The 26,221-nt window shown below is 41.4% G+C and overlaps 7 protein-coding genes and 1 non-coding gene across 10 annotated transcripts; 2 read left to right on the forward strand and 6 right to left on the reverse strand.

The window, feature by feature from the left end:
* Positions 1-39: 39 nt before the first annotated feature.
* Positions 40-1,872, reverse strand: Fntb (Farnesyl transferase beta subunit). The gene is made up of 4 exons (XM_018000425.2): positions 1,645-1,872; positions 1,327-1,583; positions 594-1,265; positions 40-529 (listed from the first exon to the last, which is right to left on the reverse strand). The coding sequence occupies exons 1-4, from the start codon at positions 1,741-1,743 to the stop codon at positions 313-315; spliced, it is 1,245 nt and encodes a 414-aa protein (XP_017855914.1). The 5' UTR covers positions 1,744-1,872; the 3' UTR covers positions 40-312.
* Positions 1,873-2,897: 1,025 nt separating this feature from the next.
* On the forward strand, positions 2,898-17,155 carry kkv (hyaluronan synthase-like protein kkv). 2 transcript variants are annotated; one of them, XM_018019259.2, is made up of 11 exons: positions 2,898-3,087; positions 9,822-10,006; positions 10,338-10,581; positions 10,639-11,868; positions 11,928-12,198; positions 12,254-14,184; positions 14,570-14,746; positions 15,424-15,624; positions 15,690-16,055; positions 16,117-16,218; positions 16,435-17,155. In XM_018019259.2, the coding sequence occupies exons 2-11, from the start codon at positions 9,885-9,887 to the stop codon at positions 16,591-16,593; spliced, it is 4,803 nt and encodes a 1,600-aa protein (XP_017874748.1). In that variant the 5' UTR covers positions 2,898-3,087; positions 9,822-9,884; the 3' UTR covers positions 16,594-17,155. The 2 variants fall into 2 exon arrangements, with proteins under 2 accessions (XP_017874748.1, XP_017874739.1); XM_018019250.2 differs by lacking the exon at positions 14,570-14,746 and adding an exon at positions 14,281-14,457 and having other exon boundaries at positions 2,900-3,087.
* TRNAR-UCG (transfer RNA arginine (anticodon UCG)) lies at positions 7,365-7,437 on the reverse strand. The gene has a single exon. It is a non-coding gene; the product is annotated as a tRNA-Arg (tRNA).
* Positions 17,156-17,159: 4 nt separating the features above from the next.
* On the reverse strand, positions 17,160-18,422 carry 7B2 (Secretogranin_V domain-containing protein 7B2). Its single transcript, XM_018000582.2, has 2 exons — positions 18,247-18,422; positions 17,160-18,187 (listed from the first exon to the last, which is right to left on the reverse strand). The coding sequence occupies exons 1-2, from the start codon at positions 18,272-18,274 to the stop codon at positions 17,370-17,372; spliced, it is 846 nt and encodes a 281-aa protein (XP_017856071.1). The 5' UTR covers positions 18,275-18,422; the 3' UTR covers positions 17,160-17,369.
* A 77-nt stretch (positions 18,423-18,499) lies between these two features.
* On the reverse strand, positions 18,500-19,845 carry LOC108608888 (uncharacterized). The gene is made up of 4 exons (XM_018000502.2): positions 19,710-19,845; positions 19,018-19,655; positions 18,843-18,950; positions 18,500-18,784 (listed from the first exon to the last, which is right to left on the reverse strand). Exons 1-4 carry the CDS (start codon positions 19,836-19,838, stop codon positions 18,643-18,645), a joined length of 1,017 nt encoding a protein of 338 aa, XP_017855991.1. The 5' UTR covers positions 19,839-19,845; the 3' UTR covers positions 18,500-18,642.
* Positions 19,846-20,222: 377 nt separating this feature from the next.
* Positions 20,223-22,280, forward strand: hd (humpty dumpty). The gene is made up of 3 exons (XM_018000228.2): positions 20,223-20,363; positions 20,426-20,580; positions 20,635-22,280. Exons 1-3 carry the CDS (start codon positions 20,316-20,318, stop codon positions 22,175-22,177), a joined length of 1,746 nt encoding a protein of 581 aa, XP_017855717.1. The 5' UTR covers positions 20,223-20,315; the 3' UTR covers positions 22,178-22,280.
* Positions 22,213-22,943, reverse strand: Polr2F (RNA polymerase II subunit RpII18). The gene is made up of 2 exons (XM_089463915.1): positions 22,736-22,943; positions 22,213-22,666 (listed from the first exon to the last, which is right to left on the reverse strand). Exons 1-2 carry the CDS (start codon positions 22,762-22,764, stop codon positions 22,300-22,302), a joined length of 396 nt encoding a protein of 131 aa, XP_089320041.1. The 5' UTR covers positions 22,765-22,943; the 3' UTR covers positions 22,213-22,299.
* On the reverse strand, positions 22,798-26,163 carry LOC108608988 (uncharacterized). 2 transcript variants are annotated; one of them, XM_089463830.1, is made up of 3 exons: positions 24,105-25,251; positions 23,891-24,052; positions 22,798-23,819 (listed from the first exon to the last, which is right to left on the reverse strand). In XM_089463830.1, the coding sequence occupies exons 2-3, from the start codon at positions 23,892-23,894 to the stop codon at positions 22,969-22,971; spliced, it is 855 nt and encodes a 284-aa protein (XP_089319956.1). In that variant the 5' UTR covers positions 23,895-24,052; positions 24,105-25,251; the 3' UTR covers positions 22,798-22,968. The 2 variants fall into 2 exon arrangements, with proteins under 2 accessions (XP_089319956.1, XP_089319957.1); XM_089463831.1 differs by lacking the exon at positions 22,798-23,819 and adding an exon at positions 25,969-26,163 and having other exon boundaries at positions 24,105-25,905.
* Positions 26,164-26,221: the final 58 nt, after the last annotated feature.

The following is a 26,221-nucleotide window of genomic DNA, read 5'->3' on the forward strand; positions in this document are numbered from 1 at the left end:
TGTACCTCTAGTATCATTATATTTAAATAAAAAGCTAGGTTGTCAGAAACGTTGCAATTTTAATTATCAATTTATACATAACAGAATTACTCCACGCACTCAAGTTTTGCTCCTCATAAATTTATACATTCTGTCAATCCTAGAATCACTTTTGAAAAGTTTTTGTTATAGATAATTTTGAAAACAATAATGGATTGATTTACAATATGAAAATTTTGACCATAGCGTATACAAATATCAAATAATTTGTTAGCTAAGCATCAGTGTGTATGTACATCATTCACCACTCCAAATGTGTTAATCTTCGATTCGCTAGGTGCTATTGCTGCAGCCAGCATCTTGACTGGAAGTGTTTGAAAAATAGTGTAGAGCTGCTGCTACTGATTTCGGTGGTATATTAAACAGTGGATGGGTGGGTAAAAGTTCGTTCCGAAGGTCACCAAGCACTTGAGGTTGCATCGCGGACTCCGAATGCTGGGCAATCGAGACTCCGCTCAGCGTATAACAGGTATGATATAAATCTTGCGGTCTAAAAGAAAAAATAAGCTTGTGATATTTAAATAATAAATGCTTGTTTTGAATGCTTAACGTACTTGCCGGGCTTATCGATTAGACCACCATTTGCTTTCTGGCAACACAGCAATATGTATTCTTGCAGTGCCTCGACATCGAAAAGCGTCTTCTCCATGGATTTTTCAGCACCAATTAATGTGGCCTGCGTTATTGGAATGGTAGCGCCTACCCAAAACGAGTAGCAACCATCTACTAGCTTATTGGTGCGTCCCTGGAAGCCACCCTCATAGATCATTTGACGACGCAATGTCCACTGCAATAGTGCTTTCTTATTGCACTTATCTGCCTGATTGAGCAATGCGAGACTGGCGATGCCACAAAAAGTGTAGCCGCCATGTGCCTCCAGGTCGGGCGCTCCCCCAAAGCCACCTTCGTAGGTCTGACAGCTAGCAATCCATTCGGCGGTCCCCGTGAACAGTTCACTCAGCACTGACTCAGGCACATTGGTTAGCTTGGCACAGGAGATGGCACAGTAGGCACCACGCACGTCTGTCTCACCATCTACGTGGAGGCGGAAGGAACCATCGTCATCACGCACGCTGAATAGAAACTTAATAAGTGATTCTCGATCGATGGCTTGATATGCGCTCTGTGTGCCAATGATGCATAAACTATTGACTGCAGCATAGGTCGGAGCCAGGTGTGCATATTGCCCTGGTCCGCCGCCAAAGCCGCCCGTAGGAGCACGACATCTGGAAGCATACAATTGAAAGCGTATTATTAATATCCATAATTAGGGTGTTATTAACGTACTTTATGAGAAATTGCACGACGTTGTCTAGTGTCTGTTCGTCGAAGTCGAAATTCAGCAGTTGAGCCGACTGCAGTATCCAGTAGATGCACCAGGGCCGACTGCTGTCCAAGCATTCATAATTGGATGGCAGTTTTCTAAGCATCAAATCCAAATATTGTTGGTGCTGCACGCGATTTAGCTGTGTTGCGCGTGGATTTACGAACTGTGTCTGTACGAATCGATCGTAACATTTTTCAACCGAACTCTCTGTTTTAATCTACAAAAGCAAGAGTTTGCTTTATTATTTGTCGTTGACACAGATAATTTGGATTACTCACCTGCTCCCTGGAAGTTATTGTGGATATTTTCTCGTCGTCGTATTGATAGTTTTTAAGCTCTGCAAAGTTGCGGAAAAAGAGCTCGTCTGATGACCACATGGTTTTGATATCCGAATTGAAAATTAAATTAATATAAATACAAAATTGTGCTACTTGTATCAATTCGTCCAGAATGTGTTTGATCGAACAACCTACCAAAGTGAACTAAGGCGGAACCACTGGTTCGTTTGCGAAAATAAACAACATCATATGTTTCTGCTATATAACAGATTTACGTGATTTTTCTGTTAACAACCATTCTCTGAACAAAAACAAGCAATGTATTCCTAGCAAATACAATATTTTAGTTCTGTACTTTAATTTTGTACTATTTTATAAGCTGTTGAATAAAAATTATACCATTAAATTTTATAACAGAGGCGTAACAGAGCTTTATTAAATTTGTTATCGATCTGAATCAATTCACAACAATTCACCGCTTCTGAAAGCGGTTACAATTTGATATATGTAAGTAGAAATAAATGGAATTTGAACTAAATTAATTTCTTAAATAGAATGAATATTACTAATTTATATTTAATGGTTGAAAAAGTAAACTCTTCTTAAACTTTATAAAGATAATTTTTTAATTCATTCAGCTATATATTTTAATTTTTTAAATTTAAATTTGTTTTTAAGGTTGCAAATTTCCCTAATTTGTTTAAATCAAGAGATTAATTTTTTGTTGCATCCCGCGCTCATTGCGTCAACATTTATAATATTGAAGCACTGGTAAATAACGAAACGAAGGGAGAGTATCCTATACACCGTAAAATTTCTTCGTTCACGTAATTATTATTATTATTATAACTTATTATTTCTTCATAGATTCCGCAGAAATGCATGTGTGAAACATTTTCATGCACAGCATCAACATGCTCTTTGTCGGCATCTTAATGGGTATGGGGTACAGAAAAAAAGAAACCAGACGACCTCGACAAAGTTGTCGCAAAATACATGCATATGGATACAAGTCTTATATTCACGGTATAGGGAGAGGCAAAATTATATGTTTTCCAATGGCAGCCAAAGAGTTTATGAATAAAAAGTGAAATTAAGAGAGTATAAACTTAACTGGTATCATATATTGCATCAACTATAGGGAGAGCAACTGAAGTCAATACAAAGGCAAGTGTAAGCTAAAAATCTTATAAATAAAATAAACAACAAAATCTTAGCATATAAGCCCGCTCATAAAAGTTTACTTCCAGGCGACAACGATTTCAGGCCAAGAAACAACAAGCCGAGCCACAGTTGCGACCACTTCCAATAAGCAAAAACGAAAGACTTCAATTCAGTTTGGCGAAGACAACGAACTCGAAAAGAGCTTCACGCGGACAAAAAGTAAAGGCCCCATAGCTAAAATCACGTCTACGTATCTCTCTGTCTCTCTTTTACAAAACGGTACGTGCGCGCATGCGTATGCGTATGCATAACTCTATATACATACATGCATATACACAGTATATGTTTATGTGTACGTGTATAAGTATTTGTATAAAGCTGGCTAAAAGTTAAATGCAGCAACAGCAACATCAACAACAACAACAGCAACAACTTCACCAACGGCACAGCAAAAGAAATAACGAATAATTGAAAAGAAATCAAATGATAAATAAAAATTTGTGGTTTTTTTTTAAAAAGTTTGTGAGCCACGCAAGCGTTTTGAGAAAGAAATCGTATAAATGTATGTGTTTATCTGTATGTGTGTGTGTGCTTTAATAAAGTGTTAACTGTGATTAGCTAAATCAAGCCCAGGCTTTGAAAAGTGAAATGCAAAGGTCATATGCATCAATAAATTTGTCCAAGTGAAAACTAAAGAAAAGTGCGACGACTCCACTCTACAGCTGTCGTAGCAGCATTCACTTCACATTCTCTCAATCTATACTGGAATAGCTGCAGCTAGGCCAACAAAATTTCTCTTAGGCTTTATAATCGTCATCAAACGGTACAATTTGATATATATGTATGTATGTGTGAAAGTTTTTATGCGCCAGACACAATAGCAAAAAGCACAATCTCATTCTCATTTATGCTGTTGTAGTAAGATTTATATATTTCTTTCACTTCTGCTTCTTCTTCGTATTCTTCGCCTTCTTCGTTTTCGGTTGGCTAACGGGTTTTGTGTAAGACTCTGGCAACACTTTTGCTTTTTATAAGCTGCATATAAAACGGGCTATTTTGCGATTTAGATTCGGTCTTATTTTTTGCGTTGTCTTGGCACACAAACCCGTTCCAAGATATTAACAGCAACAACAACAAAACAGACAAAAATATTTAAAAGAGACACTGCGACACACACAGACGCCTTTAAAACAAGTTGTTCTATAAATTGAAAGTCTTAATTAACAAAGACTTGTTAACTATGGTTCGATGCTATGGCTAAGCCTGTTATTAAGTGAAATGAACCAAATGAAATCATTTGGAATAAATGGCATTTAATACAACTTTTTCCAATTGACTCTTTCATGTTTACCACTCAAAATATTTGCACAATTCGAAAGGCCTCAACGCCCACACGCAAGCCAAGCCATAGAGATGAAGAGTTGTCTGAGTAGCTTGTTGCTGGGTAAAGTCGATTGCTCTCTTTCTCTCTCCCTTTTTCGCTCTCTTTTCTATTATTTACTTTACTCTTCTCGCAGCGACTGTCAAGATCTTTGCATAAATATACAAAGTTTGTTTACTAAAATCTTTTATGGAAGCTTAAGAAATGTATAGAAAAACATAGAAAGATTTCGCATGTGAACATTATGAATTAAACTAAATTGTTACATATATAAAATTATATTATATCTTATATGTAAGACTTTATACTCAGCATTCCATTTAGACTCTTTTATGGTTACCACAGCCTGAGCAAACCTTCTTCCACTTTAACTTAAGTACAGCTTCATTATGAGCCGATTCACCTCATTTCAATGAGTAAAAAAAAATCCCATAATTTAATACCAGTTTTGAATTAAGTTACGCACTGCGTAAAAACCAAGTTTTGTGCAAACTCTTATGACTCATAGCGCAACAGACTAAATGTACCTTAATATAACTCTATTGTATGGAGCCGAAAATCCTTAATGATATTTCAGATTATTGCACTAAAATGCTGTCAAAGTTATGAGCAAAGTTTACGAATCGTACAAAATCTTCGTGACTCACACGTTGTTGGCTGGGGTCTTGAATTTATGCATGTGCATAACGGTAATACGTTGGTAAATAATACGAGACTGGAACTTGACTCAATGAGTTGGCAAAATGAGTATACAAAAAGAAAAAAAATCAAGCTAAAGAATTTTGAATTGACAGAGCTTGAGTGGATGTTGAGGTGTGCTGCGAGCACTGAGCAGAATTGGCAGATAAAGCTCAAGGCACATTCAACGTAAGGCAGCTGCACTTGAACTGAATTTGTCAAACCAGTCTGGAACGAATGTTCAACTAGCCAGAAACAATTTAGATCAATAACTAGTGAGAACTAGAAACTTTTCTTTAAGTATTATTGAACTATTTAGTATGTCTTAACTATTCTAGAATTCCGCTGAAAGACTTATTAATTTGTTAAATTATTTTTAAATAAATTTTAACATTATTTTCGAGATTTCCAGAATTTATTTACGAATTTTTTAAAACTATCTCTAGATGAGTTTGAACTGGTTATGAACGTTAATTGATTATTTCTTATACAGCCTTCAAATTGTTTTGAAACAATATTTGAAATATTCTCGAATAATGCTGAGTTTTCTGGGTAATATTTCTCGAGTATGCAGCAATCGTTCTCGAACCTTTCTCAAACATAATACATTCTCGAACCATTTTACAAGTAAATAGTCCTCATTTATACTAGAACTATTCTTGAACTATTGACTAACCAGATTTGTATAGCACAATTGATTGAACCCACATTGATCGCAGCTAGATCATGCTGCCCTGCCATGTTCACCGTTCTGATCATATTCATTGCTGGCCATTATCGCAGTCATTGTTTGGGCATGTTTTGCGCAATGCCACTTTTAGAGTCGCTTATTGTTCCTGTTGTACTCCAGCAGAAACTGGTCTCTGTCTTATGATACAAGTCGGACGCAGTTGCTGCGGCAGCTGCTGTTGCTGTTGCTGGCTGTCCGGCTTGGCGTGGCCGGTTTGGCTAGGTGGGTCGGTCCATTCGTCGGTTCGATTGGTTCGTTTTCGTTTCCGTTGTTAAATGTAGCAATCAATTTCAACAATTTTCAACAGCCAGCAATATGTAGTTGCAACTACCGAGTTGTTGTTGTTGCTCTTGTAGCTACAAGTATCTTATTCATAGATCGTTTTTATTATAACAATATTGTTGTTGTTTTTGCTTTAGACTTTCACTTTTTCATGCATTCGTTTTGTGTTGGGCTGTAAGCCATTTGATTTGCCTTCTTGGGCATGACATATATACAACAGTATATATGTATGTATATGTATTTACTCTATGTACTTTGTATGCAGAAATATATTGCTGAAATTTGTAAATGAATTTTATGTTGCGAGTCATAATGAATCAGCAGGCATTAACGTTCACTGGAATACTCCGTACGTTAACGCCCACTGTCCAAGATATATGATAGTATGAAAAGTCTTATGCTTTATACATCAGCACATATAGTATATATATTTATAAGAGCAGTTTGTGTGGTTTGTGCTTCAAGGCCTGCTTGCTGTACTCTTAGCGGAACCGGTCTCTTATCGTGGATCTATAAAAAGTTGTTTTAATTGTGTCTTTTCTTAATCCTTTGCTGCTCGATTTTTCTAGCTGTACATTTTTATAGAGTATTGGACATGAATGCGTAATGAATTAGCTTTTCGACTGAAAATTTCATTTGCTATGTTTGGCACGTTTCTGTTTGCGTATTTATCTTTTCTGGGGGTCAACTGGGGTTACTGTCGTGAGCTGTTGTTGGGAAAGGCATAAATGTTTGTCTATCTATCCATGTCTTAAATGATTCTAGCCGAACATATACTATACATGCTCGAGACTCGATTTCATTCAGTTACTCACTTCCTACATTTGAGTGAATATTTAATTCTATCAAAATGTAAAATGTTAGCTGCTTATATATATGCATATATACACAATATAAATATGCCAGTGAGAGTAAATCTGTGGAATAGTATTTTATTTATATAAATAGAAAACGAAATAAATGGAAAAAGAAAAGTAAAAGAAAAGTACAGTAAATATTTAAAAATATATACACGATTATTTCATTTGCACTAATTAGTAAATGGAAATGGACCCGACATTAATTAGCACGTCACGAAGAAAACAATCAGAGGATGTTTAGCGTTTCTAGTTGATTTCAGTATACGAGAATCGCATAGTAGGGCACTACTAACACAATTAAACCTCATTGTTCAATATACGGATTTAGTTTTGGTTGGAATTAATAGGAAAACATATACCTCGATAAATAGATTCATTCATTCAGACATACCTAATGACAATCATATATGCATACATATGCATATACATACATAGGGTCATACATTATCCATGCGCATAAAAGAGTCCAAATTTTATTCGGTCATTGAAACTATTTAATTCGTTTAATCCAAACTTGATTAATTTTATCTACAAATGTTTCCATACAAAATAAACATTCAGCTATCTATTGACTACCTGTACTATTGTCTACCTTAAAATTAAAAAAAAAAAAAGTATGATACGACGACCGTGACAGGACTCGAACCTGCAATCTTCGGATTCGAAGTCCGACGCCTTATCCATTAGGCCACACGGTCTTGTTACGAGACACCGTTAACTGTGGCCATATAAGCGGCAAAAGAGGCGCGCAACGAAAACCATAATCAGTCTAGAGCATCCATAACACAAACAAGGGCTGACACACCCTAGTACACTAGCCTTAGCATTGCGTCGAGGGTGGCTGTGGCAACAGGCAGCTGTGACTTCTGTGCTTTTGTTTTTTTTTGAGGGTTGCAATCATATGACGCAGCATTAGGGACTACTGCGCAGAATCCAGACGGGAGGCAGCATCCTTTGACCTTTCTGCCAACTAATTGAGTTTTTACTGTGGAAACTGATTCAATTTATGACCCCTTGGATAAATACATGCTAATTCCCTTGAGCTTGACGATATTGTACTATATTTAAGTAGTCTTTGCTTTAAGCTAGTCAATATGAATTTCGTTAGATCGGCTCAGTTGTGAAATCGACTAATGTTAAACGTGTCCAGAATCAAAATTTTTAGCCGAATAAATATATTTGAATAAGCGACGACTTCACAACACAGGAGAACCAAACACAATGCTCCGACAAAACAAGCCAAATGGACAAAATAAGATCCGTAACTCTATGAAGCTTAAGAATCGCGAAGTGTTCTTTAATCTCTCCCCGCTGTCGCCCGATTCCAAAACAAAGCTGTTGAACAAAACTTATTCGAATAAAGCGAAAAGTGAGGAAGAATTGGTCATAGAAGGTATCAGGGCCAGAATGATGGAATTCTTAAAGGCGAACAAATCGAATGATGAAAGACCTAGTTTGATAGAGCAACCTAAGATCAGAATGCTAACACCCCTAAAGCAGGCAACGCCCGCTGTGCACAATTCGAAAACCCCTTTAAATACCAAACTTGATCAGGCAACAAAAATTGGTAAACCTGCCCCAAGACATGTAGCGCAACTGTTACCAACTCGGCGAAAAGTGGAAACGAAAGTGCAACCGAAAGTGCAACCAAATACATGGAATCCCTATCTTCAGAATGACGCCAACATGAACATCAGCCCGGCACGAAGACCTGCTCCAGTAGAGGCCAAGCAGGCGCCTCAAGTCAAATTAACTGCCATCGTGCATGCCCAGCGGAGCTTGAGGCCATCTTTCCTATGCTATTTCGATGTGCCCGGCGAGGAGTCGTCCGATAGCTTTTACGACATGGAGAGTTCAAGTCGTCGATTTTAAAGAGTCCACAACATTCGGTCTAATCCGTTTTTTTACTGATCGACAAATTTTTAGCCACATTTATTTCAACTTTTAAAAAATCAAAATTCGATATGTGATTTTCTTGAAAATAAAAAAGAACTTGTTAATTCATTGGAGTTTATATTTCAAAGAAGAATAAAACATCCTCCATCAATGCTCTCATCTAGCTATCTATGGTAATTTCATCATCATAATAGAAATCCGATGCGCTGTTGCTCAAATGTGGCACAAGGTCTGCGCCACGGAACAATGCGATCAAAATTTTGCACACTATGTATGTACTCTATATATACAGGTGTGAGTGTGTGTGTCTGTGAATGTATTTGTGCAACATATGTGATTGTTATTACCATAAAATCAAAGAGGGCCACAACTTTAGTTCCGTGCCAAATATGCAATAAGTGAGGCATGGTCAATATGTAGTAAAATACATATGTATGTATGTATATCTCTGCCCCGCCTTTATGTTGGACCCTTAATTACCTTGAATCAACAGCAAACACAGATAAATAATACTCGATTTATATCCGGCACTTTTTCCTATTTACTGACTTTGTTTCTACTTTTACTTTTGCTTTGCGATTCGCAACTGGTTAAAGCCTGGAAGAATGAGAACTTGCTTGCGAAGTGCGTGTTGTATACTGAATGTGCTATTTATAGAGCTGTGAGATTCTTGAAGTACCTTTCCAGCTACACTACTACACAATGCATATATTTTGTAGGTGTTCCTTTACATGATGTGAGGCGTCAGGGTAGACAAGACTAGAGCAATTCAGCTCTTAAGCTATAGAGCCCTATTCTTTACTATATATAATATATTATTTCAAGTAAATTTGAAAGCTGTAAGCTTTGACCTTAAAATGCATTTTGAAATTATGTTTAATGATCATCGTTAGTGGGGTCTGAAGCCCACCCTATCTGGTCATTCGGTCATTCACCACAGTGCCCAAGCAGTACATGGTGCATTGAAAATCTTCATTAGCTGATTATTTTTTCATAAATCACTTAAGCTGAAAAGTGTATATGCTGGCCAGAAACCGGTTAGTTGCTTGCTTAAATGTTGCTGGTCAAGGGCCGCAGGTCCTTGAATGTCTGCTTTACCAGAGAGCATACAGAGAGCCATAAATTGAAACTGGCTTATCTACTGCGACTGGAACTCAATTAATTTTCAACTCTTGCGCCACTTTAGCTACATTTTGCCTGCAAGAATCAGCAGAGCCAACGATTGGGGCTCGGGCAATAACCGTGGGAGATGTCTGCGGTGCGGCATCGCCCGATGGCTCCGCCAGCCACCGGAGATCAGGGCGACAGCGATGAGAATAACTTCACCGACGACGAGAGTTCGCCTCTGACACACGATATTTATGGCGGCAGGTAAGTCTTATTCGCGTTTCCCCTATGAATTGTGATATGCAAATTGTTGGCTGAGGTTTTCTCTTGGAAAATATTATGGTTTTCGCTTTAGCAAACCGGAACAACCAAATTAACTTCATAGCAAACAAAGCTTAATTGCCATTCCCACATCCATAGCTGCTCGCCTTTGTTCAGATATTGCTCAACAAATCACTCAATGACTCTAAGAAAGCAATCCGGAACCTAAGAGCAAGCAAGCAGCTTGGACTAGGAGAAGCCCATGATAGACTAGCCCCAACTCGGCTGCTCTTTAAGACTATGTCTAGCTATATCCATTCAATTCTGCTTTCAGCCAACGCACAATACAGGAAACGAAAGGCTGGGATGTGTTCCGCGATCCGCCAATTAAAATTGAAACCGGTTCGACGGCAAATCAGGAGTGTCTTGAGCTAACCATCAAGATACTTAAAATCTTTGCCTATATAATCACGTTTATCATAGTTTTAACCGGAGGCGTTATAGCCAAGGGAACAGTTCTGTTTATGACCTCGCAGGTGCGCAAGGATCGCAAAATCGAGTACTGCAATAAGGATTTGGTAAGTCCTAACAAGATATATCAAAGAAGTTCCATTTTCAACTCCGGCTCTCCATAGGGTCGCGACAAGAGTTTCGTTGTTCGCTTGCCCGAGGAGGAGCGTGTCGCATGGATATGGGCTCTGGTGATTGCGTACTCCCTGCCCGAGATCGGGGCTTTGATACGAGCGGCGCGAATTTGCTTCTTCAAGACGTTCAAGGTGCCGAAGACGGGCCACTTCCTGTTCGTCTGGCTGATGGAGAGCATGAGTGCTCTGGGCACCGCTCTGCTAATGTTTGTCGTCCTGCCACAGATCGATGCCATTCAGGGAGCTATGCTGACCAATTGCCTGTGCGTAATCCCTGGCATTTTGGGTCTGTTGTCGCGCACTTCCAAGGAGGGCAAACGCTTCATCAAAGTCATCATCGATCTGGCTGCCGTTGCTGCCCAGGTCACGGGCCTCGTTATCTGGCCATTGCTGGAGAATCGACGCGAGCTGTGGGTCATTCCGGTGGCCTGCATCATGATCTCCTGCGGCTGGTGGGAGAACTATGTGTCGGCTCAATCGCCACTGGGCATTGTGAGAGCTCTGGGCCGCATCAAGGAGGAGATGCGCACTACTCGCTACTTTTGTCACATGTTCCTCTCGATATGGAAGATTCTGCTCTTCTTCTGCGTCACCCTACTCATTTATTGGGCCAACGGGGATGAGCCCAGCAATTTATTTGCTCTGTACGGAGATGCCTTTGGGCCGCATAAGATCGTCGTGTATGAGCTGCCCGCAGGACTGGGCGGAGTGCTGCCTGATACCTTGGAGTCGGCCAATATAGATACCGTCGATGTGGATGCTGCCTATAATACTGTCGTCTACGTGCTGCTCCTGCAGATCTTTGGCGCTTATTTGTGCTACATCTTTGGCAAGTTCGCGTGCAAGATCCTCATCCAGGGCTTCAGCTATGCCTTCCCCGTGAGCCTTACGGTGCCGATTACCGTTTCATTTCTGATTGCTGCTTGTGGAATACGTATTGATGATCCATGCTTCTTCCACGACACCATCCCGGACTATCTGTTCTTTACGAGTCCCTCCAACTTTAGGTTCAATAACTTTGTCACCGAGCAAATGGCATGGGCTTGGATATTGTGGCTACTCAGCCAGACGTGGATTGCGCTGCACATTTGGACGCCCAAGTGCGAGAGATTGGCGACAACCGAGAAACTCTTCGTAAGACCCATGTACTCAGCTCTGCTGATCGATCAGTCGATGGCCCTGAATAGAAGACGCGACGATCAAGCGGATGTCAAAACCGAGGTAGGCTCTACATTAGTTAAACTGCGACACGATATAACTTGTCTTTCGGTTTATCTTAGGATCTGTCGGAGATTGAAAAGGAAAAGGGTGATGAGTACTATGAGACTATCTCAGTGCACACCGATCGCTCATCGGCACCAAACAAGCCATCGATCAAGTCCTCAGATAACATCACTCGCATCTACACGTGCGCCACGATGTGGCATGAGACGAAAGACGAAATGATTGAGTTCTTGAAGAGTATTATGCGAATGGACGAGGATCAGTGTGCTCGACGAGTGGCTCAAAAGTATTTGCGAGTGCTCGATCCAGACTATTATGAGTTCGAGAGTAAGTAGAGTCCGTCATTAAATTAGGTTCCTTACAACATTGATTGCTCTTCCAGCTCACATATTCTTCGATGATGCCTTTGAGATTTCGGATCACAGTGACGATGATATTCAGTGCAACCGTTTCGTCAAGCTCCTGATTGGTACCATGGATGAGGCTGCCTCCGAGATACATCAGACTACAATTCGACTGCGTCCACCCAAGAAATACCCAACGCCCTATGGCGGCAGATTGGTCTGGACGTTGCCGGGCAAAACGAAGTTCATAGCACATCTGAAGGACAAGGATCGCATTCGTCATCGCAAGCGTTGGTCCCAGGTCATGTACATGTACTATCTGCTCGGCCATCGACTCATGGAGCTGCCCATCTCGGTGGATCGCAAGGATGCCATTGCAGAGAATACGTATTTGCTCACACTGGACGGCGACATCGATTTCAAGCCGAATGCTGTCACGCTGCTGGTCGATTTGATGAAGAAGAATCGCAATCTGGGCGCTGCTTGCGGACGCATTCATCCGGTGGGCTCTGGACCCATGGTGTGGTATCAGCTCTTCGAGTACGCCATTGGTCATTGGCTGCAGAAGGCAACGGAGCACATGATTGGCTGTGTGCTCTGTTCACCCGGCTGCTTCTCACTGTTCCGCGGCAAAGCCCTGATGGACGACAATGTGATGAAGAAGTATACAACGAAACCAACGGAGGCGCGTCACTATGTGCAGTACGATCAGGGCGAGGATCGGTGGCTCTGCACTTTGCTGCTGCAGCGTGGCTATCGTGTTGAGTACTCAGCTGCCTCGGATGCCTACACGCATTGCCCGGAGGGCTTCAATGAGTTCTACAACCAGCGACGTCGCTGGGTGCCCTCGACCATAGCTAACATCATGGATCTGCTCGGCGATGCGAAGCGCACGATCAAGATCAACGACAATATCTCGTTGCTGTACGTCTTCTATCAGATGATGTTGATGGGTGGCACCATCTTGGGACCTGGCACCATCTTCCTTATGTTGGTGGGTGCCTTTGTAGCCGCTTTCCGAATCGACAACTGGACCTCGTTCCACTACAACATCGTGCCCATTCTGGCCTTTATGGTTATCTGCTTCACCTGCAAGGCCAATATACAACTGTTTGTGGCCCAGGTGTTGTCCACCTGTTACGCTCTGATCATGATGGCTGTGATTGTGGGTACGGCCCTGCAGCTAGGCGAGGACGGTATAGGTTCGCCCTCGGCCATCTTTTTGATATCCATGGTGGGGTCATTCTTCATAGCCGCATGTTTGCATCCGCAAGAGTTCTGGTGCATTACATGCGGTTTGATATATTTGCTATCCATACCATCTATGTACCTGCTGCTGATTCTGTACTCTATCATCAATCTGAACGTCGTCTCCTGGGGCACCCGTGAGGTGGTCGCTAAAAAGACCAAGAAGGAGCTGGAAGCGGAAAAGAAAGCCGCCGAGGAAGCCAAAAAGCGAGTGAAGCAGAAGAGCATGCTGGGCTTCCTGCAGAGTGGCATTGGCGACAATGACGATGAGGAGGGCTCCATTGAGTTTTCCCTGGCTGGTCTGTTCCGTTGCGTGTTTTGCACGCACGGCAAGACCTCCGACGAGAAGCAGCAGCTGGCGAGCATAGCCGAATCTCTGGATACAATCAAGAACCGTATTGACAGCATCGAGAGCGCCGTGGATCCACATGGCCATCATGCATCACGTCACAATAGACGACGCACCACGTCCAGCGGCTCGAAGGATCATCATTTGCTAACATCGGTGGCTGAGAAATCGGGCGATGAGTCGGATGAATCGGATTCGGATACATCGGCAGAGCCTAAACAGGAACGAGACTTTCTGACGAATCCCTATTGGATCGAGGACCCGGATGTGCGTAAGGGTGAGGTAGACTTCTTGTCAAGTTCGGAGATCCAGTTCTGGAAGGATCTGATCGATCAGTACTTATATCCCATTGACAATGATCCCGTGGAGCAGGTAAGCCAATTATCATATTTAGTTAGTTTTACCAACTAGGTGCAGATCGTGAATGTCTTATGCTACCCGCAACACCTGCCGATAAAATAATTTTAGGCCCGTATAGCTAAAGATCTGAAAGAGCTGCGCGACTCATCTGTATTTGCGTTCTTCATGATCAATGCCCTCTTCGTGTTGATCGTGTTCCTGCTGCAATTGAACAAGGACAACATTCACGTCAAGTGGCCCTTTGGTGTGCGCACCAATATAACCTATGACGAATCCACTCAGGAGGTAATTGAGTCCCTTACAAGCACTACTAACAGTTTCTTTTTTTTTTTTTTGTTTTTTTGGTTTTTTTCTCTTTCTCTATATATATCGGTTGTAAAACTGTGTGTGAGCACAGGCCCGCATTGCCGCCGATCTGATTGAACTGCGGAATAAGTCGGTCTTTGCGTTTTTTATGGCCAACGCGTTATTTGTATTGATTGTCTTCTTATTGCAACTGAATAAGGATAAATTGCATATTATATGGCCGTTGGGCGTCAAAACCAACATTACGTATATCGAAGAGACATCTGAGGTTTTTAAATTCAATAACAATCAAACTTTTGTTTAACACTGTTTTGTTTGTGTAACTTATCTAAAACGAATTACCTATTCGGGACCTCTAACTTCCTTCGGCTCGCTCGTTCTCTTCCTATCTCTCTCTCTCTCTCACACACACTATATACGTTTTAATGTGCTCCTCACACATATATATATATACATACTTACCCAATGAATGTTTCTAATGTTATATATGTATGATCCTACTTTTCTATGTGTTTACAAGGCATTCCTGTGTTTACTTCCTGTTTATTTGTTTGAAAAAAAAAACCCATCCTAATGGTTTTGGTACATCACCACCAACAACAGCAACAACAACAACAACAATACTATATCATATCAACGCTCAAGATTCTAATGTGCCATAAACTCTAAAAAAACAAAAAAACAATTACAATAATATATTAGCCTCAATGTATAGACATTAATATACATGCCGGCATACAGATATGCATCCAGGCATATCTATCACACACATATCTATGGTATCACACATTAAACATAGCCCTATCACCGACAATTTGGTACTATAGTCTGCCATTTCTCCAATCGAAGAATCGTTCAATCAATTCATTGTTCAATGTTACTAACAAATCATTTCATATCACTATAGAGTTTTGTGCTAATAGAAATACATCTTTCCCCATACAGGTGCACATTTCCAAGGAGTATCTGCAGCTGGAGCCGATTGGTCTCGTCTTTGTGTTCTTCTTTGCCCTGATTTTGGTAATACAATTTACGGCCATGTTATTCCATCGTTTCGGCACTCTCTCTCATATCCTGGCCTCCACGGAATTGAATTTCTGCAAAAAGAAATCTGAGGATCTAACGCAAGATCAGCTTATAGATAAGGTATATATATATACATATATTTGTATATATATACACATTTCATTTATCACTTATATTCTCTTTAGCACGCTGTGGAAATAGTCAAGAATCTGCAACGTTTGCAAGGCATTGATGGGGATTACGACAATGATTCCGGCTCGGGACCCGATCGCATAGCCAGACGAAAGACCATTCAAAATTTGGAGAAAGCTCGCCAGCCTCGTCGTCAAATTGGTACCTTGGATGTGGCATTCAAGAAGCGTTTCCTTAAGCTAACCGCCGATGCTGAGAATAATCCAGCCACGCCCATTCTGACGCGTCGCCTCACTATGAGAGCGGAGACCATACGCGCTTTGGAGGTGCGAAAGAATTCCGTGATGGCGGAACGACGGAAATCCGCAATGCAAACGCTGGGCGCCAAAAACGAGTACGGAATTACCACAGTGCCTGCAGTAAGTACAAAACAGACTCGCTGATATCCTTCGTAAATATATCGAGATTACTTTCGCACAGGTTAATAACAATGGTGTCCTGCCCAATCCACGCAGCGGACGCGTGTCCAATGCAGGCATCAGCATCAAGGATGTCTTCAATGTGAATGGGGGACCTGCAGAGGTGAGTTGCTGAATCGGAAATGAATAGCTGACTGTTAAGGGTACATACATACTTCCCTTCATCCGTATTTAAGAATTTGTTTTCCTAAATTACGATGTTTATTAGTGAAGATATTTCTGTACTTAAAAATTTGACATTTGATGAACGAGTATTATGCAGTCGGTCATGCCCGACTATATTGTCCTCATACAAACTATATGCTTACGTCCTTTACAGCAAATTTATGGCTCGAATGGCGGGGGAACTATAAATCAGGGCTACGAGCATGTCATCGACGAGGATGGCGATGGCAACTCCCTGCGGCTGACCACCCGTAATCCCCATCAGGTGTCATGGGGCCAAAATGTAAATGGGAATAATACGGGACGTTTGTGAACTACATATCAGACGAATATGGAATCCATTTAGAATATTAGTGTTTAATTTAGCAATCCTATGAACAAATGACGCGACTTTTCTGAATCTCACGCATCGAATTGGAGTTTATAGTCAGAGGACGTGTTTTGTTTGCCTGTATATTTCGAAATATGTAGGTATGTTTGTATTTGTATGTATGTATGAATGTATATTGAAAGAACATGGCTGGAGCCTTGTTATATACACAACGAATATTATGCTAAGCTAATCACACTGCCAGTTGTACTTATTGAATCGTGAATCGTATGCGAATGCACAATTCACAGTCTTCATATATATGGTATACTATATCATTTGTTAGGTTAGGTTTAATAAATTGTGATGATGGCGCCCTAAGCAAAAGTTGGGTTTGTCTACTAAAACACACAATACCAGTGAATGCTGACAGATAATACTCATTGTAAAGCTGGATTGGAAACCCTATTTATAATATATACATGAATCTTGCTATATATACCTAGTAGTTATTAAAATAAAACCAATTATTGTCAAATATATACGAATACATGAAATGATATAATGGCTTGTTTTGGTAGCTGGCTTCTAGCCATAATTTATTATTGATTAATTGTTCTATTTGGTACCTTGGAAGCTGCCATGAGCTTTATATATGCATGTGAGATAACATTTAGAAAGGACTTCGATAAGTTATTATAAATGAACACTGTCTACAAATATGTTCAAACAGTAAGTGCATAAATATATATGTATATATTTGGTTCATTGTGGCCTGATTAGTGAAAGAGCATATTGCCCTTTTTAGCTGCAATGGGTAGACGATCATCCGGGCCGACCTGCAGGAAGGGATTGGGCATGGCATCCATGCGTAGGCCGGCCAAATGGCCAGTCTTCTTGACCACACCATTGGAGCTCTCCAATCCATTTTCATTGCCAAACTGATGCATCAGGAATTTCTCCACAGCCGAGTTCATATCGCTGTTGCCTGGTCCGGCACCTGCGGCATTATCCTGATCAGCGCAGTCGAACATGTGCTCGCTGTCGCAAGTACAGTCCTGTGCAGCCTGGAATTCGCGACTATAGATGGCCGTATTCTCAAAGTCGCTGATGCAATTGCCGCCCTGCTGCTCCATGTCGTAGCCCTCGGGACAGGGATTGGGTGGATTACAATAAGCTGGCAGACTGGCATCGGTCTTTACAATCGTATTGTACCTATTGGGCATCTCGCTCATGCCACCGGACACGTACTGATGTCCCCAGAGCGAGCTGTGCTGCAGGAACTCTTGATCGCGCAGCGATGGATTGGTATTGGCCGACTGCAGCAAGCAATCGCTGCCGCCATTGCAAAGCCTGGCGTATTCGGAGCGCGACACCAGATCCACATTATCTTTGCCTACACCAGGTCCAGCAGCAGGCGCCACTCCCAAGTCGCCCTCATTATCCACATCGTAGTAACCCACCTGCATGTCATTATCCATGCGATTCAACAGCTCGGTCAACAGGACATCAGCAAAGATGCTGTCCTTGGAGTCATAGGCATGCACCTGGGCTCTGCCCATTAGCAAAACAAGGCAGCCAAGCAGCATGCCAAAAGCTGTAATTAATTCACACACATATAAATATATATTTTCTTCACGCATTTATTTCAAATACCTTTCGACTGGGCCACCATATTGCGCATTTGTCGAGCTGTTATCTTTGCTTACGTATGAGGTGGAAAGACTTATTGATTTTTCGGTTGCACCAGCTGTATTTATTTCGTATAAACCTCAATTGCGCTGTTGTTGCCCTCTGATGTGCTGACAACCAGTTGAATACACTGAATACCCGCAAAATGCTTTTCTATTCCCACATATATAGGGTAGTTTGGGAAAATGGAAAATTGTGTGTCAGGCGCATGCGCAAGTTTTGGTTATTCAAAGCTCTTGTATTTCGATTATGTTAGCCAAAGCTTCTGTTAATGTCTTTTTGCACTTGTGCAAAAGTGCATTAAATGGTAATTTAACTTATATTTAATGTTAGTTAATAAAATTATATTTATAATACTAATTAACCAGTTTCATCTTGAAATTCGCCGCACAGCAGATCGAGTTCATCCTGCATTTGCTGCAGAGTTCTTTTATGTGTATATGTATTTGAGTGTGATACGAGATTCTGGCGTGTTCTAAAGTCCATGTTGCATGGCTCGCATCTGCAAGGAGACGAGTGTATTGTAATTCCAGCATAATTATATAGTATAACAATCTTACCTAAATGTTCGTAAATCGTGACTTGTAGAATGCGCACGAAATTCGAGTAAACTTTGGAAGGCTTCGCCGCATTCTAAGCAGGGATACGGTCTCTCATTGATGTGCTCTCTGTCAAAGGTTATAAATCAATTAAGTATAAACTATAGCAACAGACAAACCGCGGGTAATCACTTACTTCTCATGTCTCTGCTTGGCACTATGTTGCATGAACGTTTCGCCACATGTTGAACATTTAAAAAGCCGATCGCCGGTATGAAATTGTTCACGATGGGCTTTCAAGGCGATTTTAGTGTTGAAAGTAGAAGGACATTTGCAGCACGGAAAGAAACGTTTGGCTTCCTTTTGTTGCATATGTCCCTTGATATGCAAATTGTAGGAGCTCTCCGTATTGAAAAACTCTCCACATTCTTCACATATAAAAAAGTTTCTCACACGTTTACTAGGACGACTGTCTTCTAGGAGTACCCAATGCTGTTTCTCTTTACTCGACTGTTCCTCTGTCACTTCCACTTCTACATCTTCGGTTTCCTCCAAAAAGTCCTCGCCACTCATATCTTCCGCTACATAATCATTAATGTCTTCTATAACTTGCACATCATCATCGAGGTACTCCAACTGCTCCTCATCGATCAAATCTTCGTGAAGCTCAGGCTCAGTCGATTTTGCTACCAGTTCGATGCTACGCCGCTTTGTATAAACTTCTTTGAGATACTTTTGCGTGAAGATGCAGCGCTCCCGAAACTTAATGGCCAAGTCCAGTTCGTTGCTGCAGCGAACGCAAATATATTTTGGCAAGCCCTCATTGGATGATAGCTATAACAAACATGTATCTTTATTGTGGAGCACATACCAACAAAGGTAACTCACCTCGACTCCGGTAATGAGTTTCAGATTGTGGAGTAATTTGCCTCGCAAATAGTTGAACAAGTGCTGCTGGCGCTTCTTGTCCTTTATTTTATTGGCGCATATACGGCAAACGTCGTGTAAGTTATCCATTTTGGCAATAAAGCCCAAATTGTTTATCTTTCCGTTTAGTGATTTAGTGTCTTTATGGGCTGGTACTATGTTAACTTAACAGTTTGATAATCTGGTAATTACAGTCACCACATGCAATATTTCCAGGAAATATCGCCGTTACTACTGTAAAGTTTTGTGTAAATTCAAATTTTGTATTTGTTTTTCAAAGAAGTAATTTTCAAGCTAGTTTAAAGTTGTATATAGTTTAGAAAAAATAGGTATGTATCAGCGTTTTAAAGATGAAATATATCTCACCAGTAGAATACACAATACAGATGTTTTTGTCAGATTAGGGATGGACACAAAATGATAAATTATCGCGTACTAAAATACAACTTATCGATAAGAATCCATAATTTGATAAATTCACAAAAATGCACCAAAACAACAACAAAGAAAGATTTTACGCGGGACTTCTGTTATTGTTGCTGACAAAAATTATTTTAATCTTCAGTTATGTCCAGCGATGGGATTTTAAGCTCCAAATGGACGCGTCCCGACGATGTATTTAAAGCTGCTCGAAACACAAAGATATAGATTTTTAAATAAATATATTTATTTTTCAGTTTATAAAGCTGCAAAGGCTAAAACAAAAAAAGAAACAACTTGCGGCACGTGTGAACAGCAACAACAATAACAAGCGCCCAGAATTGGATGACAATGATAAAAGCAAGTTACTGGAAGCCAAAATAGCACAAAAGCGCAATAACCCATTTGCCAAGTACGTATTATTTTTTAATCAGCTGTTCGCCGTCTAATGCAATGGCTTCTACAGATCCACAGATGGCGCCAAGAAGCAAAAGATCGATGATCAAGCGTACGATGCAACTGCATCCGAAGTTAGGAATACCGCAACAAGTAATTTAGCATGCTTGACATCCACACGTCCGCCAGCAGCAAAGTTAAATTTACAGAAATTCGATGCTCAGGCATTTGCAAAGCTACTGCATCAAGCCAAGGCCACACAAGCCGATGAGGAAGATGATGCCGCATTGGCAGCGCGACAAAAGCATACGCCACATCTGCCAATGGATTGGTGCCTTAAGACGCGAGTGCGCTTCTTCTGTCCAACTGAGCTCCCCTCCACACAACTTAAGACCTCACAGGTGGCCAGCGGGCTGACCAGCTTTGTGCGTTGCTTCGACACCAACCAGACGGAGAGTACCCTGGATATATCGGATGCAACACGATTCAATCAATGCACTTACTATTGGCAGCATCCGCATCTGCCTTGGCTTACGCTATTTCCGCGCAGTGCTAAGGAGAATAATGGAATCACAATTGGTGAACGTGAGCGTAAGGCACTGGCCGAAGAGTGGGACTATAGCTTTAGAGGACTCTTTCAGTTGCTTCGTGCACGTCAATGTCCGTACTTCTATTTGTGTGCCAATTCTTTTACGGTGCTATTTCGAGCAGCTGGCACTGGCGGGCGACCAGAAACACATGCCTTGGTTACACCATCTACTCGTGGCATGCGTAGCGCACTTCAGCAGGAGGGGATTGAGTACAGCATGCCACTGAAGCAGCAACAAGACGCTGGAGAGGGAGGAGCCTCGAATGGCAGCTTTACAGAAGAGACCGAGGCAAACACCAGCGATAGTGGAACGGGTCTAGCCTATGGCCAGGCCAAAGATATTGAACACATTTCCGATGAAGATGACGATGATGATGCTTGGCTGGAAAGTTTGGGCGTGGATGAGCGCGAATTACGTCGCATACAAACGACGCACGCAAGGAAATTGCAGGCAGCCGAAATGTCCGAGGATTTTAGTGACAATTCTTTGCTGCTGATCGAAGGTGTCGAGTGTCAAGGCTTCTTCAGTTATCTACTCAATGCCAAAAGTACAATCACCAGCGTGGGCCGCCTGGCGGGAGTTCCACCCACGCTTTTGGCTCCTGTTGCATTTCCCAAAGCTACGATGCAGCACTTGGTGCCACGTTCCAAGAAAGTAAGACTCGATGGCATCGATTACCACAGCATTGATATTAAAGGAGTGCTGTTGCCTACATTCCTGCCAAGCGTTGCGATGCTGCTGTGCGAGACGCGACACACATTTAGTGCCACGCTGGCCAGCAGTATTAATACACTCTCTTTCAGCAAGGCGACGCAGAAGCTGCTGGAGTCTACCACTCCTGCCGAATCGAAGGAGGCTGTGGAGACCGATGCCGGATGCTTGCAGGTTTTCGGAGAGCAAAATCTGTCCGACTGTGGTCTACTGCCCGCTGTAGTGAGCGCAATTTGTCGGACAGGTCAAAATGCTGTTGGGTTGCTGGAACGTGTCTGTTATCAAAAAGGGGAGGGATATGCTTGGAGCTGACCTAGTACCTTTCTGTCTTAAAATAATACACAACATTTTCTTAGGCAGCTATTACTAATTAATCTATATTTTCGAAAAATAAAATTTTGAAAGTATATTCCAATTTTATACGTCTAACCACGTTAGTTATCTACCATGATGAGTTCATCTATACTCCAGTCCTCGTATGAATGATCTGGTAAAAACCGCCTTATTATTATTGGAATTTTCTTCTGTTTTAACTCTTTCATGGCAATTTGTAATGGATCTGTTTCGCCATCCAACTCAACCATAATGGGTGCACACATTGCAATCTGCAGGGCCCGTGTGCCTAAGACACGCGCACGCTCATATTTCGTCATATACTTTGTGGTGATGCGCTTGGACTTGGGTACACCACCACCAGCTGCGCCACCGGGCGCAATGATCTCTATATTGTCAACTTCCTCCTCTTGGGCAATATCCTCGTCTACATCCTCATCGACATCATCGAAGTCATCGCCGCCGACACTGCAAATTGATTGGCGTAGAAAGATAATTTAAGGCAATCAATTTAGATTTCGAAGATTCAATACGCACTCATCGTTATCATATTCTCCATCATCCATTTCTTCTTTAGTTGTGATACGATTTTTAAAATATTAAATTTATGGACCAAACACGCTACAGCGTTCTGGTTATTTTCCGAATGTTTCTATTGTAGTGGCTATTCGATAACATAACGATCAATTTTGATAGCAGCACTGCATCTTTTGGTATTTTAAGTTCTGGTATTTAATTTTGTGTTTTGAAAATCTTGGAAAACGGAGAATCTATCTATGGCTTGGATATCGAGAACATCCTCTATTTTCAGGTTTCCAGTCATATTCGCTAGGTGGGGGATATCTATTCCGTTGTACTGGTATAAATTGAGGGTGTGAATGACGCCAATCTTGAGGTGGCGGACGACTTGAATATTGAGGATGTCCAGGCTCATAATCGTAATCGACGCATGTACGAATACTGACATTCCTTCGACGGCCTGGACTTCCAGCTTGGCCAATATTATCGCGATCGTATCTGTTTAAATCAAAGTTGGCCAGCGGAGCTACTCCCGGAATTGACGATTGGCGATTACGATCATAATTATAATATGGATCAATGGGCTCGTCGATAGGTGCGTTTACACATTCCATGGCAGGCGCAAAGCGATCAGGTGGATTTGGATAAGGTAGCGCGGGCACATGCTGAGTTAATCGACAATTGGATCTCTTCGGTTCCATGACCCGCTGTCTAGGCACACATATCTCTTGTGTTTCTGGCATTGGTTGCCGAATTGGAAAACAATTATATGATATTGTAGGCTCCACTGGCGGACAACAACAGGATACGGATGGGCTGACAGATGGTGAGGGTCGACAAGTTCGCCGAAGTATTGGTTCTGGCTGGAGTTGCGAGCTACTACAATCACAATCATTAATTATAGTACGCCTTTGACGGCAAGACTCTGGTCGAAGTTTGGCGATTGGTGGAGTGCGAACGACAAAACAGTGCCGGCTGCGTCGTTTGCACGGGCTTCTGTAACCCCCTTCCAAAACGTAAGTGGGCGATTGGCATCTTTGCCGACGGGGACAATTCACAAACTCCCGTCGTGTCGCGCCGTAACCGTAGATCGCGTGATTGTCTAAATGAACAAATTATATCGATAGCGTGCAAAAAAAAAAAAAAAAAAAAAAAAAAAAACGATTGACTTACCCATCAGCAATCACATTTGGTTCAAGGCCCCTATTTCAAATTGCGATCGGCAGTTTTTCTTTTTTTTTTTTTTTTTTTTAAATATAGAGGGGCATACCATCCATATACATTTTGAACTGATGCGATTAGTATCTTACTCTAATAGAAAACTAAAAAATTATACTGTGGAAAGTCTTAAATTAAAATTTGAATTAAATTAATTGATTTTACTTGCCATCAGCAATCAATTTGTTCAAGTTGGATGGCCGGAGAACTGAAAATTTTGATAACTGTGAATGTCAAAATTTAGAAGCTGCCCCCATTTAGTTGCTTTTGTTCAATTTATTCTTTCCATTTTTAACGCCTGCTATGATGTTCTATGTTTCTTTCTGTTTTTGATTTTCATATTCTGTTCAATATTTTGCCGCTTCAATTATTGTATGCTGCATTTACGGTTCCTGGAAACCTTTGGTGGAGGGTCGCAGCGGTAATACGTATTTTCAGGCAGTCGGGCAACAGGTGTAGGGTTGCAGGGAATTCTTATGACCTCTGGCTGCGGCAGGCACGGCTGTGGTGGAAGTTCTGGTGGATTGCAAACGCACTGTTGCCTGGGCACATTTGCTCCGGGCGATTCCGATCCGGTTTTTCCAGCTGGTACTGCAGCCTTGGACATTCTGATTTTAGAAATTCGCGATGGGAGGAGAACAGCTTCAATTTTTGATTTTCGTATATTTTGTTAATTTTTTTTTTCCAAACTGTTACATTTGGAACTAAGACTTGTTCTCCAAACGAATTGAATTTTAAAATGAGGATTTTGAATAACTCAAAATGATGTCATCCTTTGAAGCCAACTTTGATCAACTTTAACTTCAATAGTTTGACAATTCTGGAAAAAAAAGCTTACATTGCCTAAGTTTATTGAATGCTGCAACGCTTCTTGCGCTTTCCCTTGCAATGACTGCACACTCCTTGGTTTGGTGGCCTGCTGTAGGTAACCGGAACGCTTCCAGTCCTTACGGCACACTGTTGAGTTTGTGTGGCGCCGCATGGTTGAATCGCAGGTGGCATGCGCGTCAAGCTTGGCGAGCAACAGCAGCCCTGATTTGCGTTCTTCGACTTTGTGTTGCAGGCCGTATTAGGAACATTACAGGACATCGTTGCCTATTTTTTGGTCTGATAGGTGGCGCAATGGCTCAACTAATATATAGGGATGGACTAAATGCCACGTATTCGTATTAACAATTGAAAATTTTGTTGCTTTTTATAGAATTTTAACTGAAATGTAAATTGTTTCCAAATAATGAGTTTGAAACATTTTTGTATTGCTCATGTGCCCGACTGATCCCGGTCAGCCTACTATGTTGTGCCCAATCGTGTTTTATATTATTGTATGACGCACTTCTTCTTCTGTTTTTGCGATTGGCAGTGGCTACATGACTGACGCTTTGTCTTAGTGTTATCCCTCATATATGGCGGAACCATATCGCGCTCGGTAGGTCCAGTACATGGGTCCGGTTGGCGTTTAACGTTAGTTGGTGTGCCACAACTAATATATGCATGTGTCGGCGGTGCCGTATTTTGTGCGTCACAATTAACTGGTGGCCGTTGGATCGGAATTGGTGGGGCACATTCGCAAGTGGCAGGGGCAGTCTGTTGCTTGCACGTACACATCGGCTGCTCTGGAGCCTGGGGTTGTGGCCGTGGTCGCAAACAAGTGTATGTATCAGCCAATGGTGCTTGCACAGGTGCGTTCCGTCTATCTTTGTTGGGTACACAGCGGCATTCGACTCTAGATCTCTTTTCATTTTGCATACCTGTCGTTTTCGATTGACCTGCACCATAAGATGATTGTTGTTGTTGCTGTTGCGGTCCTGAATAAGATCTTGGTTGCTGCTGTTGTTGTTGCTGCGAAGGACAATTAACTTGGTGTTGCGGCTGCGAATGTACCTGTCCACATTGCCCACATGGCTCTTGTCGAGACGGCTGAGTTGTTTGACCAGAACATGCACATGTATTACACTTGCCACAGGGAGAACCTGTCAAAAAAGGTACCAAACTTAATAAAAACAGACAGTTGGATAATTATTGATGGTACTTACTCATATTGTGGCGCCAAAAATAAATCAGAAATTTGGACTATTTGTTTTATTGCATTAAAAAATGGGAATAATTATATATGATTCAAATACAAAAGCGTTTCAGTTTTTGTGATAGTTTTAAAATATTTATATATATTGGCTAAAAGTAACTCAGTAATCCTGTTTTGTTTACGTTAACGGTTTTGGCATTGCCAGACTACAGATAAATGTCAGTAATATATTTAGTGCTAAGTGGTTTGTGTGAAACTTTTGT

The sequence above is a fragment of the Drosophila arizonae genome, chromosome 2 (assembly GCF_054131065.1).
Source record: "Drosophila arizonae isolate 15081-1271.41 chromosome 2, UAZ_ARI_1.0, whole genome shotgun sequence".
NCBI lineage: Eukaryota > Metazoa > Arthropoda > Insecta > Diptera > Drosophilidae > Drosophila > Drosophila arizonae.

Excerpts from the sequence above, each read along its gene's own strand:
- LOC108608888 (XM_018000502.2), bottom strand. The coding sequence starts at position 19,838 with ATGGATAACTTACACGACGTTTGCCGTATATGCGCCAATAAAATAAAG. Across the intron at positions 19,656-19,709 it reads AACTCATTACCGGAGTCGAG|CTATCATCCAATGAGGGCTT; the intron begins GTGAGTTACCTT and ends TGTTTGTTATAG. Across the intron at positions 18,785-18,842 it reads CACGATTTACGAACATTTAG|ATGCGAGCCATGCAACATGG; the intron begins GTAAGATTGTTA and ends GTCTCCTTGCAG.
- kkv (XM_018019259.2), top strand. The coding sequence starts at position 9,885 with ATGTCTGCGGTGCGGCATCGCCCGATGGCTCCGCCAGCCACCGGAGAT. Across the intron at positions 10,007-10,337 it reads CACGATATTTATGGCGGCAG|CCAACGCACAATACAGGAAA; the intron begins GTAAGTCTTATT and ends TTCTGCTTTCAG. Across the intron at positions 16,056-16,116 it reads GAATTACCACAGTGCCTGCA|GTTAATAACAATGGTGTCCT; the intron begins GTAAGTACAAAA and ends ACTTTCGCACAG.
- 7B2 (XM_018000582.2), bottom strand. The coding sequence starts at position 18,274 with ATGCGCAATATGGTGGCCCAGTCGAAAG. Across the intron at positions 18,188-18,246 it reads TATGGTGGCCCAGTCGAAAG|CTTTTGGCATGCTGCTTGGC; the intron begins GTATTTGAAATA and ends AATTAATTACAG.
- Polr2F (XM_089463915.1), bottom strand. The coding sequence starts at position 22,764 with ATGGATGATGGAGAATATGATAACGATGA. Across the intron at positions 22,667-22,735 it reads GGAGAATATGATAACGATGA|TGTCGGCGGCGATGACTTCG; the intron begins GTGCGTATTGAA and ends ATCAATTTGCAG.
- Fntb (XM_018000425.2), bottom strand. The coding sequence starts at position 1,743 with ATGTGGTCATCAGACGAGCTCTTTTTCCGCAACTTTGCAGAGCTTAAA. Across the intron at positions 1,266-1,326 it reads GTCGTGCAATTTCTCATAAA|ATGTCGTGCTCCTACGGGCG; the intron begins GTACGTTAATAA and ends GTATGCTTCCAG. Across the intron at positions 530-593 it reads CTAATCGATAAGCCCGGCAA|ACCGCAAGATTTATATCATA; the intron begins GTACGTTAAGCA and ends TTTTTCTTTTAG.
- hd (XM_018000228.2), top strand. The coding sequence starts at position 20,316 with ATGTCCAGCGATGGGATTTTAAGCTCCAAATGGACGCGTCCCGACGAT. Across the intron at positions 20,364-20,425 it reads AATGGACGCGTCCCGACGAT|TTTATAAAGCTGCAAAGGCT; the intron begins GTATTTAAAGCT and ends TTTATTTTTCAG. Across the intron at positions 20,581-20,634 it reads CGCAATAACCCATTTGCCAA|ATCCACAGATGGCGCCAAGA; the intron begins GTACGTATTATT and ends TGGCTTCTACAG.